The 17,608-nt window shown below is 48.1% G+C and overlaps 1 protein-coding gene across 15 annotated transcripts in view; it reads right to left on the reverse strand.

The window, feature by feature from the left end:
* Positions 1-10,592: 10,592 nt before the first annotated feature.
* PML (PML nuclear body scaffold) overlaps positions 10,593-17,608 on the reverse strand; it is a 33,116-nt gene continuing 26,100 nt past the window's right edge. For 8 of the 15 annotated variants that reach the window (XM_078381096.1, XM_078381097.1, XM_078381095.1 and 5 more), the window contains exons 5-9: positions 17,180-17,310; positions 16,367-16,468; positions 15,239-15,541; positions 14,013-14,265; positions 10,593-11,084 (exon numbers count right to left, since the gene is read on the reverse strand). In XM_078381096.1, the coding sequence (XP_078237222.1) occupies positions 11,035-11,084; positions 14,013-14,265; positions 15,239-15,541; positions 16,367-16,468; positions 17,180-17,310 (839 nt within the window). In that variant the 3' untranslated portion in view covers positions 10,593-11,034. Of the gene's footprint in view, positions 11,085-14,012; positions 14,266-15,095; positions 15,542-16,366; positions 16,469-17,179; positions 17,311-17,608 lie in introns of those variants that run through there. The other 7 variants (XM_078381099.1, XM_078381098.1, XM_078381103.1 and 4 more) reach the window with 5 other exon arrangements.

The raw sequence follows: 17,608 nt of genomic DNA on the forward strand, positions 1-17,608 counted from the left end.
AATCATCGTAAAGCAAAAATCAGTTCCCTAAGGAGGGAACCAATCATCGCAAAGTGGAAAAACCCCATCCAAACTATCGTTTTGCAATCGCAAAAGCGATCATAAAAACCTCACCGTCAAGCGGATTCATCGTTAAACAGGGTAATAGTAAAGTGGGGCATGACTGTACTTCAAGCCTGTGGGTCACTAGTTAGTGGCCCTTTCCTGGCGTACTGTTAATTTGGCTGAATAAATTTTACTTCAGCTTCTCTGCTACAGAGTTTGCCACACTTCTCTGTTCCTCCATTCCCAGGCCTAAGGGAACCTTGTGTTTCAATAAACGGCTAGATGGGGAAGGGTAAATGACTTTATTTATTTTTATTTGATTTATATACCAGCCATCTGGCAACCAAGGCCACTCTGGGCAGGTTACAACAAATAACAAAAAAACAACAGAGTAACAAAAGGACAGGTTACTTACCTGTAAACATGGTTCTTCAAGTGGATTCTCCATGAATACACACTAATGGGTTAAGTCAGCACTTGTGCTGGCCTCTCGGAATCTTCTAGAGCTGCAAGAGAAAAGTAACAATGTTCAGGTTGCCCTGCACTGAGCATGCTCAGCCCGCCAACGGCTCAGTTCCCCATGTCCGCCATGTGAAGAGTTGGAACCAAAAACACTCCTCAGTGACGGACAAGTGGGGAGGCCGGGCGGGACGTGTGTATTCATGGAGAATCCACTTGAAGAACCATGTTTACAGGTAAGTAACCTGTCCTTCTTCAACGTGGTTCTCCATGAATCCACACTAATGGGTGACTAGCAAGCACACTTACAGGATGGTGGGCCGTCACTGAAGCAGTGAAGTCAGAACAGCCCTTCCAAATTTGGTCTCAGCTTTAGCCCGAAGGTCCAACTTGTAGTGGGTAACAAAGGTAGAAGCATTGGACCAAGTAGCCGACCGACAAATCTCTTGGATGTCGATTCCCCTTAGCAGGGCCGTAGATGTAGCCATGGCCCTAGTGGAATGGGCTTTGAGACCTTCCGGCACAGGTTTCTGCAGCAGTTCATATGCCAGAGAAATGGTAGAGACTAGCCACCTGGAGAGGGAAGAGGAGGAAGCAGGAGAGCCTTTGCGAGGCCCATAAAAACAAAGAAACAGTCTATGGGCCTTTCTGAAATCTTTAGTTCTGGTAACATAATAGGCCAGTGCTCTACGAACGTCTAAAGCATGGAGCATGCGTTCGACTTCTGTAACTGCATCAGGAAAAAGGGTTGGTAATATCAACGGCTGGTTAACGTGGAAGGTAGACACAACCTTAGGCAGGAAAGTCACATCAGGATGCAGGACCACCTTATCCTTAAAAAATTGCAAATAAGGAGGATCGGCACGTAGGGCAGCTAACTCACTAGCTCTCCTAGCCGAAGTAATGGCTACCAAGAACAGTGTCTTGAAGGACAAGAATTTCAAGTCACAGGAGGCCATAGGCTCGAAAGGATGCCGCGTAAGACAATGCAAGACAGTCTGTAGCGACCACTGAGGTATCGGTCTTTTAGCTGGAGGCCGCATGTTGTCAAGTCCCTTGAAAAAGGCTTTAAGGGTTGGGTGAGAGAACCATCTGGATGACTCTGAACCCGGAGGTTGAAAGGCCACAATAGCTGCAGTGTAGACCTTCAGCGTTGACTTAGACAGGCCCAAATCGAAAAGATGCCTGAGGTATAACAGCAGAGTCGATAAGGCCACAGGTGAGGAATGCAGGCGACGTTCCTCAGTAAATCTGAGAAAATTTCTCCACTTGTAGTTGTAAAGCAACTTAGTGGCAGGCTTCCGTGCCTTGTTGATGACCTCTGTCAATGATGGGAAATCCTCCACGCAGTCAAGTGGAGTGCATCGAGGTCTGGATGGAGAACATTCCCTCCGCTCTGAGTGAGTAAGTTGGGCTGCGATGGAAGAGTCACCCTGTCCACTGACGCTTGAGACAGAGTGGAGAACCATGGTCGACGTGGCCACCAAGGGGCAATTAGTATTGCTTCTGCCCTCGTCTGTATTAGTCTGACTATGACCCTCTGAAGGAGTGGCAGAGGAGGAAACAGGTAGATGAGGCCTCTCTTCCATGGGACCATGAACGCGTCTCCGAGGGAGTCTTGTCCTCTGCCCGCGCGGGACGCATAGAGTGGACACTTCGTGTTGTATTGCGTGGCAAACATGTCCACCAGTGGATGTCCCCATCGTTGGCAAAGGGTGGTGAATACCTTCTGGTCCAGTTGCCACTCGTGGGATTGGAACGGGCGACGACTGAGTTCGTCCGCCAACTGGTTGTCTGATGTGGCCACATGGATAGCCACTGGAAAAATGTGCCTCAGGTAGCACCATTCCCAGAAATGTACTGTGAGAAACAGCAGAGACTTGGACCTCGTGCCCCCTTGCTTGTTCAGGTAGTACATCGTGGTGGTATTGTCTGTTACTACCTGTACAGCTGTGCCCCTGAGAAGAGGGAGAAACGCCCTGAAGGCCTTTATCACCGCCAGCATTTCCAGATGGTTGATATGCAGGGATGCTTCCTGCGGGGACCACAGAGCATGTATCTGGTGATGTAGACAGTGGGCTCCCCATCCCATCGGGCTGGCGTCCGTTGTCACCTGTATGGTGAGTTGTAGAGGACGAAAAGGCCTTCCGATTAGCAGATGTGGAGGAAAGAGCCACCACTGTAATTGCCTTGCAAGTTCTGGAGTGACCCTGAGGCGCTTGTGATGACTGTCTGTCACAGGGTTGAACAGGGCCATCAGCCAAGATTGTAGAGAGCGCATTTTGAGTCTCGCATGGGGCAAGGTGGCCGTTGTTGAGGCCATGAGGCCTAGCAGGTGTTGTGCTAGCTTTGCCGATACTGTCCTCCTTGGCTTGAACCTCAGAACTGCTTTTCTTATTTTGTAGACACGTTCTGGAAGTGTGAACAGACGGGCTTGCACGGCATCCAGCCTGGCCCCTATGTAGTCCATCACTTGAGAGGGTCGTAAATGAGACTTCTCGTAGTTGATGGATAGGCCTAAGGCCTGTAGGGTCTGCAGAACTTGATGAGTGTCCTGGTAGGCTTGGTGTTCGGACTTTGACACGATCAGCCAATCGTCGATGTATGGGTAAATTTGGATCCCCTGGAGACGTAGATAAGCTGCCACTGGGGCCATACACTTGGTAAAGGTCCGTGGGGCGGTGGAGAGGCCGAATGGCAGGGCTACAAATTGGTATATGGTGTCCTGGAAGATCAGTCGAAGGTACTTTCTGTAAGCCTCGTGGATTGTTACATGAAAGTAAGCATCCTTCAGATCCACCACTACAAACCAATCTCCTTTCTTGAGCAGGTGGACGATCCCTTCCAGGGTAACCATCCTGAACTTCCGAGGATTGAGGTAGGTGTTGAGATCTCTCAAATCCAGTATGGGTCGAAGACCCCCGTCCTTCTTTGGAACAGCAAAGTATCGGGAGTAGAACCCGTTCAGGATGTCCCTGTAGGGTACCTTCTGGATGGCTCGCTTCTGTAATAGAGTGAGAATCTCTTCCTCTAGGACGGGATCGAAGGATGTATGCCTGACCCATCCTAGAGGAGGCAATTCTATAAACTCCAGGCGGTAGCCGGAGCTGATAATGTTCAAGACCCAGGTGTCTCGAGTGATCTTGTACCAGTTCTGAAGGAAAGGAGAGAGGCGAGTCAGAGGGTGGTGGATTCGGATGCTGACTGGGAAGTCAAAGGTATTGTTTGAACTTCCGGCCAGAAGGCTTGAATGACTGGCGTTTGCTGTGTGTCTTGAAGCTAGAGGCGGAGGAAGAAGCCTGAGAAGATCTTGCAGGGGGTTGTGGCCTGAACTGGCGATAAGTGGAGGTTGTGCCTTGCTGGTACGACTGTTGTTGAGGCCTGGAGCGCCAGTGAGGTTTTGAAGGCCTCGGCTGTTGCTGTATGGCATAAGATTTTGCCGTTTTCTTACTCTCGTGGAGGGACTTCAAGTTTTCATCCGTTTTTTCGCTGAAAAGACCAGTAGCATCAAAGGCTAAGTTCTTAATCCTGACTTTGATGTCATCCAAGATGTTGGCAGACCTTAACCAGGCGTGCCGCCGCAAGGTAATGATAGATGCCAGATTCCTAGCATTGGCATCTGCCACATGTCGTGAAGCCAGACGTTGATGCTTAGAGACAGTCTGTGCCTCAGCATAAGCATCGAGGCATACTTGCCTGATGTCTTCTGGTGCCACTTGGAGCGCTGGGAGTACTCTCGCCCAAAGTTGTTTTTGATAGGCCCCCATGGCCACCAAGTAGTTGAGGGCTCTGAGGGCAAAGGTGGTCATTGAGTAGAGCCGCCTTCCAAGCACCTCGAGGTCTCTTCCTTCTTTGTTAGTTGGAGTCGGATGACCTTTGGTGGGCAAACGTCCCGCACTAGACTCCACCACAAGAGAATTAGGGGCTGGGTGTTTCAGAAGGCACTCTGTTTTCGGGCCATGGACCCGATACATGTTCTCAGTCCTCCTGGAAAAGGTGGGAGAATCAGCTGGATGGTCCCAATAACCAGTGATGAGATCCATGAGTTCTGGTACATAAGACAGGCTGACTGGACGAGACCTGTCCTTGTGAATGTCCCCAAAGATGAGGTCATCCTCACGAGAAGGAGATTTCTCCACCTCCATCCTCAAGGTAGCAGCCATTCTCGCGACCATCTGAGGATACGATGAAAAATCCTCCGATGGAGATGACGGATGGATATCTGCCGCATCAGACCCCAAAGGTTCAGCAGGCACCGGTGTCTCCAAGGAGGCGTCTGATGTACCTTCGTCCTCATGTTCAGAAGAGGAAACCGAGTCAGGTTCATCCTCCTCCTCCAAAAGCCGAGGGGCGACAGGCTGTGGTATGCCCTCTGTAGGCTTGGGAGGTTTAGTGGGTAACGGTCTACTCGGGTTCGGTAAAGGCGCCGCGGGCTTGTCAGTAGGTGTCGGTGTCGGGACACTGTGCTTGGTAGACCGACCCTCCGCCGGAGTAGCGCGGTCCTCGTTATCTGGGCGAAGGTGCTTTCGACGTCGACCCTTTTTTGGAGGCGGCGTGGTGGAAGTAGACGAAGAGGAAGAGTAGGTCCTCTTCCGTCGATGCCGTCTATCCCTCGACGTGGAAGAGGAATCAGACGTATAGTCCCTTTTATGTCGATGACGGCGGCGAGACCTCCGTCTCTCATGGCTGTCATCGGAGTCCGATGAAGAGTACTCTCGACGTCGATGCTTCCGTCGTCTATCACCATCCGTAGTACGCTTTCGCTTACGATGGCGCTTAGGCTTCTTAGGGATGGTGTCCTCCTCGGTCTCAAGCGTTGGGCGTCGAGGAGGGGCCGGTACATTCGGGTCCCCCGGTCTCCTCGGAGAGGGTGTCGGAGACTTAGTAGCCGGCGATCCCGGTGTAGACGACCGGGATCGAGACGCCTGCCCAGGTAGAATTGGGCTCCGAGGCGCATCGGTCAAGCCAGAGATAATTTTGTCAATCTGGCTTGCCGTGGGAGACCTCTCGACGACGACCAATGGTTCTTGTCGTGGAGGAAGAGAGGCTCCGGGCTCCGACGCGGACTCTCGGTCCCTCGAAGAGTCCTCCAGGAACGGAGAAGGGAGTGAGGAGGAGATGGGAGGCACTACCAAAGTAACCTCCTTCGATGTCGATGCTCCCTTCAGCTTTTGCTTCTTCTTTTTCAGGTGCTCCGGCTTCGGGGGAGAGATGGAGGCAGTCGACGCTGAGGTAAGTACCTTCTTGGACGAGGTTTTCGTCTTGGATTTGGTTTTCGCCTTTTTAGGGACGTCCAGGACGGTATCCGATGAGGTGGATTGGACTACCCTAATCTCCGACCGTACTGAGGAGGAGGATTGGGCTACCTCCATTTCAGATGGTTGAGAGGCCGACAACGTTTGTTTCCAAAGGGAATATCTAAGACGTTGCTGCCGAGCCTTCAGAGTCACCTTAGTGAAACTTTTGCAGTGCCGACAGTTGGACACGGAGTGGGATTCTCCAAGGCAGTACAGGCAAAGAGAATGTCCGTCCTGGAACGGGAGTTTCCGGGAACAGGCGGTACAGAGGCGAAAGGGTCCTCTCCTCGGGGATGGTTTGTCCTTTGGAGGCATAGACTAACCGGTAGATGGAAGTAGACCAGGAGTCCCAAGTAACTGAGCGTTTACTGGGCTTGGTGAAGGCCGGTAGACCAGGAGTCTCGAAGGCTATGGAGCTTTCGACGGACGTGGTGAAGGCAAGTAGACTAGGAGTCTCCGGTAAAGGGAGGTAGGCCAAGACACCGGATGCGAAAAATTGAAGAAATCCGGTAGGCGCGTGGCGCACCGCAGGAGGCCAATTACCGTTGATCGGTATGACCAAATGGCGCGTGGCGCCTCAGAGGGTGGCCTGAAAGGCCAATTAGGCCAAAGAAGGTCTGAGGAAAACCGCCAGAGGCAAAAACGAAGTCAAAAACCAGTCCAGAGTCAGGGCAACAACAGGCAGATCAACGATTTTCAGTCCGGTCAGTGTAAAACACGAAATATAGCCAAAAAAAACAGGAGCTCAGTCCGAGAGGTTCCAACTTTCACAAGCGGAAAAAAGGAACTGAGCCGTTGGCGGGCTGAGCATGCTCAGTGCAGGGCAACCTGAACATTGTTACTTTTCTCTTGCAGCTCTAGAAGATTCCGAGAGGCCAGCACAAGTGCTGACTTAACCCATTAGTGTGGATTCATGGAGAACCACGTTGAAGAACAGCAAATAGCAACATTAATACATAGGGATGAAAATCAAAAATCGTAAAGTGAGGGTAAAATTATAATTCAATAAGTACAATTAAAAGCATAGAGAGATAAAAACACAGCAGTATGATGCCCCAGAGGTGATATTTTGAAACCTACTGTAGCATCTGCTCAGGTCATGAATATTAATATGATATCTGCATAGACCAATGAGAGTGCTGGAGGGGCGGAGTCACGAGATCTAAGATTCTCAGCAGGAGGAGGGGCAGATCAGATAGGCAGATTATTGAGAGTTGAGAAAGTTTTGGAGTTTGGGTCAGAGAGTGGTGGTTGAGAGTGGATGAAGAAGGATGTTTGCTAAGAGTTAAGAGCTTGAACTACCATCATCTGTAGCAATAAACAATTTCTATTTGGTTCTTTTAAAATGACACATGGCCTGGACCTGTAATCAACTGGTGGCAGCTGAAAGACACATAGCGTGAGCTCTTAGTTTGGTGAAACACGCAGGGGCCACGTGTTTACGTGACGCCTACTTTCAACAAAGGGAAATGGCCATGATTTTTGAAACTTCAGTGTTTTTTCCTGCACCATCCACAGTCTGACAAAGACCTGTATGGGTCAAGACCTAGCTTCTGTTTGGTCATTTTCAGAAGTCTAATAAAGGTATCCTCCACCGTCACCTTTGGATTGTGTGCAAGGACCACAGAGTTTTTTTTTCTTTTTGCTATTAATCCTGCCTTTCAGCCTGAGGTCAATCTCATCATTCCTGTTCTGCACGGGAGTGTAGAATCTGTGGTCAATAGCCAATACGTCCTAGACTCAGATATGCCTGGGGAAAAACAAGGAGCAAGACAGGACACATTTCAAACCATGTTGGCTTTGACCAACGATCCTCAACGCATACCAGAAGTTGTTCAGGTGTGATACAGGGTTTTCATAACAGAAGGTGGATTTTGGTTTCTGTCATGGTGAGACTCAGGTTCCTTGACAGTGATGGCTGGGACAGAACCTAGGAAAAATATTTTGAGTGAACCCAAACTCAGAAGAGCTTTAGAATATTTGGGGGGGGGGGAGAGAGAGGGAGTTTTCTTGTATCATTACAAAACCCATCCTGCAGCAAGTCAACTAAGATGCATTTGGGAAGCTCAGAAAGATAGTATGAAGTCCATAGCTTCCTCCTGTATGATGTTTCTGTGAATCTATTGGTTGTTTTACTGATGTTAAGGGAAAGTAAAGTTTTTTTAAAAATGTAAAATTTTCACGTGTTGTTTTAAATTCACAGACTGGTGCAGAAATGGGCTGGTGTAGCTTTATTGATAAGAGTAAGTAAAACTCACATAGGTTCAAAACAGAAGGATCCGTCCCTCCTTTTTCCAACCAATGATCTTTCTCCATTCTCAATATTCCAAAGCAAGTTCAGACTAAAGTTCAGCCCCATCAGCTGTTGCTGCCTGTGTTCCAGATACACCCATCTATATCAGGGCAGGTGGGTGGGGGTCCTCTAAGTGTTATTGCACTGCAACTCCCATGGTCCTTCCCCACTGGCCAAGATAGTGAGAACTGGTAGCATCTGCAGTCCAACATCTGGAGGACCATCCATTCCTCACCCTTGGTCTACATCAGTGGTTCTTAACCTGGGCGATATCGCCCCCCAGGGGCGATTTCATTTTTCAGGGGGGCGATGGAACGAAAAGGGGCGATGTGGGGGCGAAGGAACAGAAGGGGCGATGGGGGGGCAATGGAGCCACCCCAGTGCCACCATTGAGGAAGTGATCATTGCCCCCTCCCCACGGCGGTGCCCCGTCGCCACCGCACCACCAGATCCAGAGCAGCTGTGATGGCAGCCGAAGTTATCATCACCCCCCTCCCCGCAATGGCACCACGCTGCTGCCGTGCTGCTCCCGCCACAGGGAGGATGGTGCTGATAACTTCCTCAATGGTTCAAGGGGGTGTTTCTTTCAAAAAGGTCAAGAACCACTGGTCTACATGATGGAAGGAGACCAAAGCTCATGGAGAGAATGAAAACCAGGAGACCAATTCTCCCTTTTGAAAATGCTTCCTATCTTTTTTTTCCTATAAAAAACTGATTAGAAATTATGCCAATAATGATGATGATGGCAACAGCAATGGACAGCTCACTGTATCTGGCTGCAGAGCCAGAGGTTGGGAGTTCAATTCCCCACTGTGTCCTGGACTTGATCGTCCATAGGGTCCCTTTCAGTTCTGCAGTTTGGAGATGATTATGAGTAACACGGGACAAGGCAGGCCCATGTTTTCAGTCCTACAGTAGCTGCCTGCCCACATTCCTTCCACTTTTCATGCTGAGCTACTGGAGGCGCTTGGACCCCCAGGGTTATTGGAAGAGATTTATGGTAAAACAAGTGAATTTCTTGGTAGACAAATGCACACACACAGATGGCCAACAAGACGAGGCTACTCACCAATCTATACAAAAGCCAAATTTGCTCTTCCACCTGGTCATTAACCATGAGGCAGCACAACAGCACCACCTAATGGCAATTGTGTTGTGTAACAGTGATGGAAAGCGAGTGATAGAGAGCAAGCAGGAAGAAGGAATAGGAAAGTCCACATTTTTCTAAGCTAGTACTACTGCCTGGATAAAAGCATGGTAGGCTTGCAAGTTCTGAGGGGCATTCTGCATGGCGATGGTAGCAAAGATGCTAAACCCAGGGAAAAAGAGGCCCCAGTCCAAAGAGGAATAAAAGGATGAACACATCTCCAAGTGCAGCTTTTCAAATTGACGCTTCTGTTCGATCACTCCCACGGCTGTCAACACGTGTTTGGACTGCTGGGATAGATAATCACTGCAAAAGAAACACAGAGCGCAATGAGAATTCTCATGGGGACTTAGGAAACTACTTTAGGGTGCAGTTATACTTGGAAAAACAGTTATAGTTGAATTGCATTTAGCATTATTTGAATTGATATTAAAAAGGGTAATTAAACATTTTTTTACTGGGAATTGGGCTTTCTGGAAAGGAAACAAGGTATTTAATATTCCACCGGATAGTTTTTTAATTTAACACGGATGTCGAATTCATGTAGTCTAATTTAATTTGTAGTATCTGAACATCTGGTGTAAAATGTTTCACTGCTCACAGAACAGAGCTCTGAACTGGAAGGGGGAAAGGGATCCCGTTGAACTCCCCGCGGCTGTGCTTGTGGCACCAGGAGGCAGCCAAGACGAGCAGCACCGTGCTCCAGGACGCAGGCGTCTGGCTTCCCTCCCCAACAGCTGGGTGGCATGGGACCTGCTCGGCTGCAGCGACACAGCTTTGCTGCGACCAAGGACAAAGCAGCCCAATGAATGAGGTGCTGCTCCTCTCAGCTGTCTCCTGGGGCTGCACCACAGCTTCTGGGCAGCAAAGCCAGCTGCTGTGTGGTAGATCACAGCAAAGCCAGGTTGCTGCAGCAGCCCAGCTTCACCGTCCATCAGCTGGTAACACAAGGAAATGCAAACAGAAGTTCAAATAGCATGTGACTGTTACGTGATAATAAATCAGATTCAGTAACACTGATGCATATTGCAAGGCATATCAGTAATGTAACCGGGCCTCTGAAATGCACCATCCTTCCATCTAGGACGGTCAATGCTGTTGGCTCTGAGGAGCAACATCTCTCCAAGGATTCAGGCAGGAGCCCTAAACAAATTTGCCACGAACTGGACACGGAGCCTTCTGCAAGCAAATCATGTGTTCCACCACTGAACTGTCGGTTCAGTCAGCAACCACTTGGCATCTATGTAGAACAGTGTCAACTATCTAAAAAGTCAGCGTGAATGCTCTTCAAGGAGCGTTGGTCTTTAGACAGTTAAACCAGCACCATCCCTTTATGAGAGGGAGGTATGGGTAGGTTTGGGGGAAAACGATCTATGGAATAATCATAAGGCAGTTCCCCATGTTGCAACCATAAATTCAGGAAAACAGCATAAAAAGAGAAGTGGGGGAGAAAAGCAAAATAACCCATTGAGGGCTCGTGGTGTTTGAAAGCCACCGGATGTTGAATGTAGGCTGGGAAGGAAGAATGGAAAAAGGGGTGGTGTGGAATGGAGTATTCTGATCGAAGGGCATGGTTGGCAGACAGGAGCACACCGCACGGGAGGGGTTTTCATTTTGTTGCAAATGCCTCTTGTCTCCCCCAAATTCTAGGACCCATTCTGTCATCCCAGGGGTCTTAGAAGATTTCAGCCAGCCCCCCAGGTTGCTGTGGAACTAGCCACATTATCTCAGTTCTCTCCAGCAAGTATCCTTAGGGCACTAGTGATCAGGAATCTCTTTCTCTCGCTCACCATTCAATCATCTTCGTTTTCCTCAGAGCTGCTGATCACAATACTGGGGGCCTCTGCAAGCAGAATGGACAACAGTCAGTGTCATGGAGGCACTAATGTCAGTTGGTTGTATGGAGACGTTGAGGGGTGTTGGGAAGATGTTCAGTAAGGGTGGGGTGCTGAAAGTGGGCAGAGTTCGTGAATGTTGTGTTCAAACCCAACAAGCCCCACACTCTGTGGACTTGCTTTTAAGGCACACAACAGCTGTTGTGTGCCTTAAGAGAATTGATGAACTGCAGTTAGTCTGCCTAATAGAGACTCTAGCCATATTTCACATATTTAAACAGAAAAGATGGCTGAGTGATCAACTAAAAACAAAAACTAATTGTTTTAGCCATTAGTATATTTTAATTTCTGCACACTGGCATGTGACTCACAACTGATTACAGTGGTGCTTCGCTTAACGGCGATAATCCGTTCCAGGAAAATCAGTGTTAAGCGAAAACGTCGTAAAGTGAAAATAAAAAGCCCATTGAAACGCACTGAAAACCATTCAATGCGTTCCAATGGGCTAAAAACTCACCATCCAGTGAAGATCCTCCATACGGCGGCCATTTTCGCTGCCTGTATAGCGAGGAATCTGTCCCTAAACACAGCAGGAAGCCATTTTAATTACCCAGTGGCCATTTTGAAACCGCCGGTCAGCTGTTTAAAAAAACATCATTTTGCGAAGAATCAGTTCCCAAAGCAGGGAACCGATCATCTAAAAGTGGAAAAACCCTATTTAGACCATCGTTTTGCGATCGCAAAAACGTCATCATGAAGCGGATTTGTCGTAATGCGGGGCAATCGTAAAGCGGGGCACAACTATATAAGTTTCTATTTCTGATATCAAGATCCTGAGAACACTCATAAGAGGATCATGAAACAGACCACAGAAAATGGCTTATAACATGGAATCTGAAATTTACTTTTACAAAGTACAGAATCTCTTAGCTATCATGTAGAAAAACAAAACATTAAAATACATTTTTAAGGCACTCATTCTCAGAAAGAATACTGAACTGGTTTACAAGCTTAATGCAAATATATCTAATTCAGACCCCTGGCAAAGTTACTTTTTCAATTACAATTCCCACTCCTGCTGGTAGCTTCTGAGACTTACACTCCAAAAAGTGACTTTTCCAAGTGCTAATCTAATTGCAATCGTATGGAGCAAATTCACAGAATATCTAAAGTGGATCTCCTCTTTGTAACATTTTAGTACAGAAAACCAGGTTCTTAATACTGCAACTTTATTTATGTGCAAAAGAGTAAGCAAAGCAGAGCTCCAGTTATTACCGAATCTCTACGCAACAGAGAAGACAAAACCTCCCTTTTAGGCTCTGGTTGCTGCAAGCGGCCTCCACAAGGTGGCTACTTGAATCATACGTCCTCTGACATTGTAAAGAAACTGGAAACCCATGTTTTAAATCCACAGCCCACCAACCTACAGTTCAAAGCAACTTTTTGTTTAGAAGCTGAATTTCAAAATGGAACTTTCCAGCATCAATGCCTGGTGTTCATCATAAACTTAGATGAATGAAAATGGCTCCCTGGACACGTCTGCCAGCTCATCGCTGACAAGCAGATTTCTCTCTTTTGGGGGAATCCTGCCCTCCCTGCCCCTGCCTAATCTCTTGCCCAGATCTTGTGCTGACTTGGGGGGCTTCCTGATCCCCCTTCAGTTCATCCTAAATCTCTCCACTCCCAAGCCTCAGAAAAGCATTTCAGTGCTCTGACCCAGAAATTGCTTTCCCTGAAGTTTTCAAAACCGCTCTGCGACTCAGCATGCATTGGGGGGGGGGGGCTCATATTCATCTCCTCCACTCACACTGAGCCTTGGGAGACAGCACATCATCTCACAATTTTTGAGCCTCTCTGAGCTCTGTATCAGTTTTGGGAGATGCCCGTTCATTCTCTCCCCAAGGCAGGGGACTGTCAAAACCACACACTGTCAGCTTTTTAAGGTGTAGCCTTTCCCCCTCTCTTGTTTCTTTCCCATGATTGGCATCAAGAAATTATGGCATAGTTACTGTTTACTCGCATGGCGCCAAAGTGGTACTGCACCAATGGGCACATGGCTAACAGCTCATCCTATCCTCTCTGCTGAAGATTACAAAGTAGGGTTCTGCCTTACTGGGGTGGTAATAAGGGGATACGATTTCATTACAACTAGAGAAACGTCTGAGGGAATCAGCTGGCAAGCTGGAACAAAGGAAGCACCAGTCAGAAAGCCACTGTGAGAAAGAAGCATGTTTCAAGAAGGCATACAATGCCAAATCTGAAGTTCCAGAGAACCTGTGCCTGTGGAGAACATTATCCCAAAGGAGGATGTGTTTCCTCTTCCTTCTCAGAGAGACAGCAACCTACAGTTGGAAACAGACACTACTTCAGCAGAGAAACAAACTTGGCCTGCTACAAGAGTTGGGAAGTGCTATAGTGCTCAAGTCACCCAGTACAAAGCTGCACAAGAAAACAGACCAAGGGTTTTGGAACGGAGAAAAAAAATTGGGAATTTGTCAAAATATCATTAGAGCATTTTGCCTTCCAAGCAGAGATGAGACTCTGACTTCAGAGCTAACAAGGTATATCCCTCCACCAAGAAGTGCCCCTCTAAACACAGCTGACATCATCATCTAGTTTTGCAAGTCGAGCAGAACTGATCCTTGCTGGTACTTAGACAAAACAGCACCAGGGAATACCACAGGAATCCCAGTATGGCTAGGGAAAAATCCTGCCAGAAATTCTGGGGAATTGCTGGCAGTCCGATTTGATAGTTCTGGATGAGATCAACCAATGGTCTGATTCCAGAGAGGACAATTTCCTACATTACTACAGGTTACCATTACAGCACAGTCAGGAGCGCAACAGCCAAGACAAAAGCATTTGCTCCATGAAGTGCACTCAGGACCTCCTCGGGTGTAACCTCTGGTGGCTTTTCCAAGTTCTTCTCTTCCTACCTGACTCAGAGACTTCAAGGGGGGCGTTCTGCAGGACCTCAGCCGGATTGCCAGCCCCTCTCTGCTCTCTCTCTGGGGCCGAAGCATCAGGGAGAAGAGACGGAGAGCTTGCTGTAATCTTTTGGACATGCCAACTGGAGGTTTCCCCTGCATCCTGTTCATGGTCTTCAAGCTTCATCCTTTTGGGGGAAGCCTGGATACCTTTTTCTCTCTGGCGGATTGCTCGCTTCTGCGGGGAGGTCATTGATACGGCCTCAAAATAAAAAGCAAAACATGATCATCAGTATCATCATGGGAGTCCCCCACCCAGTTATTACTGCCAGACGTGGAAAGTCAAGTACTCTGTAGTGGCATGGGCCAAAACATACAAATGTAACTTTCTTTGCACTGTGTGTTCTGTAACATCAAGTCAGAACCAACCCAGTGAGCTTCAATGGCCGAGTGGGGATTTGAACCCTGTTCTCTGGAGTCCGAATCCGTCACTTTGTCCACTACACCATAATGGGAATCAGTACAGCTTTTTGCACTGCAAGCCCCCAGATCCCCATGAATGACTACATTGACACTCTGTTTCCCATGTCTTGATCTCATTATTGCTGGCCCTTCTAGCTTGGACATTCTAGAAGCTATAGACCAGTGGTTCTTAACGTGGGCAATAATGCCCCCAGGGGGCGATTTCATTTTTCAGGGGGCCAGTAGAACGAAAAGGGGCAGTGTGGGGGCGAAAGAACAGAAGGGGGGCGGTAGGGGGGCGCTGGAGTGAGCCAAACCTGTGAAGGCGACTGTAGCCGCAGTGCTGGCAGTAGATCCGGTGCTGCTGCTGCCGCCAGATGATCCAGCTCTTTCTACCTGCCACGTCTCACCTTTCTCCTTTAGGGGAGCACTGAGTGTGGATCGGGTGGAAGGAAAGGGTCTCTTGGGTCCTCATCCTCGCCCCGTGAAGTGCTGCCTCGCACCCGGGTGGGGAGGGAGACTAGGTAGGTAGGTAGGTAGGTAGGTAGGTAGGTAGGTAGGTAGGTAGGTAGGTAGGTAGGTAGGTAGGTAGGTAGGTAGGTAGGTAATATATCATCACCTCAGGGAGGGGGGCGATGATAACTTCCTCAATGGCTCAAGGGGGCCTTTCTTTCAAAAAGGTTAAGAACCACTGCTATAGACCAACAACATACCTTCTCTCTTCAAGACGGCACACCTAGTGAGCTTACAGCCATCTCCATCCCGATATTTACCTTGGAGTTTGATTTTTTCTTCGGCGATGGCGTGGTTGGGGCCAAGACCAGGTCCACTGATTCAGATCTCGGAATTGGAGTCAAGGTAGGTTCTGTGACTATAGGATCGAAAGGTTTGAGTAATTTCTTCCAAAGGAAAGAATGAAGGGGCTGGAAGCGAAGTTTGAGTGCCTGCTTCATCCGTCTCTTACCCTCTGGAGAGGAGCGAGCTTGATGTTGTTCCCCCAGACAGAAGAGGCAGCAATCGTGGCCATTGCAGAGAGGGATCTCGTTGGCACATGAAACACACCGCTTAAACGGGCCCTGAGGGGCCATAAAAAAGGGGGGGGGGAATGGAAGTAAGAGAAAAAATGGAGAAAAGGGAGACAAAAAAAACCTCACAGGGAAACGTCCAGTGAAGAAAATAAGTATTAAATATGCCAGAAAGCCAAGGAGAAGATCCGAAGATCGTGATTGAAAAAGTTGCTCTAGTCGACGTGAAGGAGTCTGACCTCAGCGGCAGCTAAAACGAACTGAGGGATTTTCGAAGGCCGGAGCATGCGCTCCACAGGGAACGTCCTACTAAATCACGTTTGTAAGCTCTAGAAAGTTCCAAGGAGTCCTGCGCAGGCACAGAATTAAACCATTTGTGTGCCTTCTCAGAGACCAGGAAGAAGAATATTAATTTTGAAACTATACCTAGTGTATTTCATCTGTACAATGGGCATATTTTTTCTGGCTTGCATTTCTAAAGGCAGTCCACACAAAAATTACCTGATCTACAAAGGCTTAATGTCTTCTTGGTCTAGTGCCGATGACATGTTTGACACCTGTAATCGGCATCGCCTGAGAATGAGATCATTTGCTTTGGTTTTGACCTTCCCTATCTATCGTTCACTGGTTTGGCTCTGACCAGTATTGTTTTAAGGCACAGTACTAGGTTATGTTAGATTAACAGCAATGGCATCCAATCACCTGGAGGAACTGGAGGTCTGGCCTTTTGTGTGAGTTCAGTTCCCAATCTGAGGTGAACTTTCACCCCCCATTTAAAAAAAAAAAAATTAAGTGAGAGTACAGAAAAGGCTGGGATAACTTGTCAAAGTGGAGAAGAGAAGAAAGGAGACCCATTCAAAATCCAAGACAACTTACAAATCCCTGTGATGTCTTTGGAAGGGTGATGGTGTACGCTGGTGTCGGCAGTGACATTCCCCCTTGGAGTCTGGGCTGTCTTCCGTCCTCGTGAGGAACCTCCTGCAGGGAAAAGTCACAGAAGCGGAAATCAGAGAAGCACTGATATACCAGGACACCATTGTAAAGGTCTATGGCCAGAAGCAATAAGGTTTATAGGTATGATACCAGGAGAGACGAACTGAAGCCAAACTGTTGAGGAAGGTCCCAGGCAGGAATTCCCCAGTCCACATGGCCATGAGACAAGAGCAATTTAGCAGTTGCAGTCTTTTTCAAAGAGCAACACTGTCAAGTTCAGTGTGGGACAGAGCATGCATTTTGCACGGAGACGGTCCGAGATCAAAACTTTAGCATCTCCAGAAGACAGGAGTAATAGGAAAACCTTTTGTCTTAAGCCCGGGATGGACAGGGCCATATGGAGTCAACAACAATACACTGGGTGGTTTAGAAAAGTTTATTTCTGCAAGTAAGGAGCCCCGTGGCACAGCGGTTAAACTCCAGTACTGCCGTTAAGCCTGTGCTCACAACCTGTGTTCAGTCCAGATGGATTTAGGTAGCCGGCTCAAGGCTGACTCTGCTGCCCATCCTTCTGAGGTCAGTAAAATGAATAACTTGCTGGAGGGCAAGTTGTTGTTTGCGTAATTATGTTGTATACCAACCAGAGAGTGCTTCTAAGCACTATGGGGCAGTGTACAAGTCGAGACAACAAACAACAACAATCTCCATTCTGGCTCAAGGCATTCTGGAAATTGTAGTCTGCAAAATAACTCCAACCCGTGTGCAGTCTTTACTCTGGAAACAGTGAGCCTTAGCATTGACTAGATGTCCAAGTGAATGCTGTGCACACACGCCCATCCCCAAACTCACACAGTTGCCAGCTGGAGCAGTCCCTGGACAAACAGCATCTGCAAGAAGAAAAAGAAGAAAAAAAACTTTTAAGTTCAAAAGATTTAAATGCCCCAAAGATTTATGGAACCTCATTGCCCCAGTTCGTCAGATGAAGGAGGGGTCAAGCCACAGATGCCACTCTATAGTTGTCCTCCTATACTAGATCAGTCTATACTAGATCAGTCCTATACTAGATCAGTCTACATTCAAATGTTCCCCCAGTATAAGAAGAGGTGATGAAGATATGGAGAGATACAGGTAGACGTACTGTTTAATACCTGACCAGGGGTTTCGGGGGCCCCATATAGAAAAGAA

This window comes from Pogona vitticeps, chromosome 12 (genome assembly GCF_051106095.1).
Source record: "Pogona vitticeps strain Pit_001003342236 chromosome 12, PviZW2.1, whole genome shotgun sequence".
Taxonomy (NCBI): Eukaryota; Metazoa; Chordata; class Lepidosauria; order Squamata; family Agamidae; genus Pogona; species Pogona vitticeps.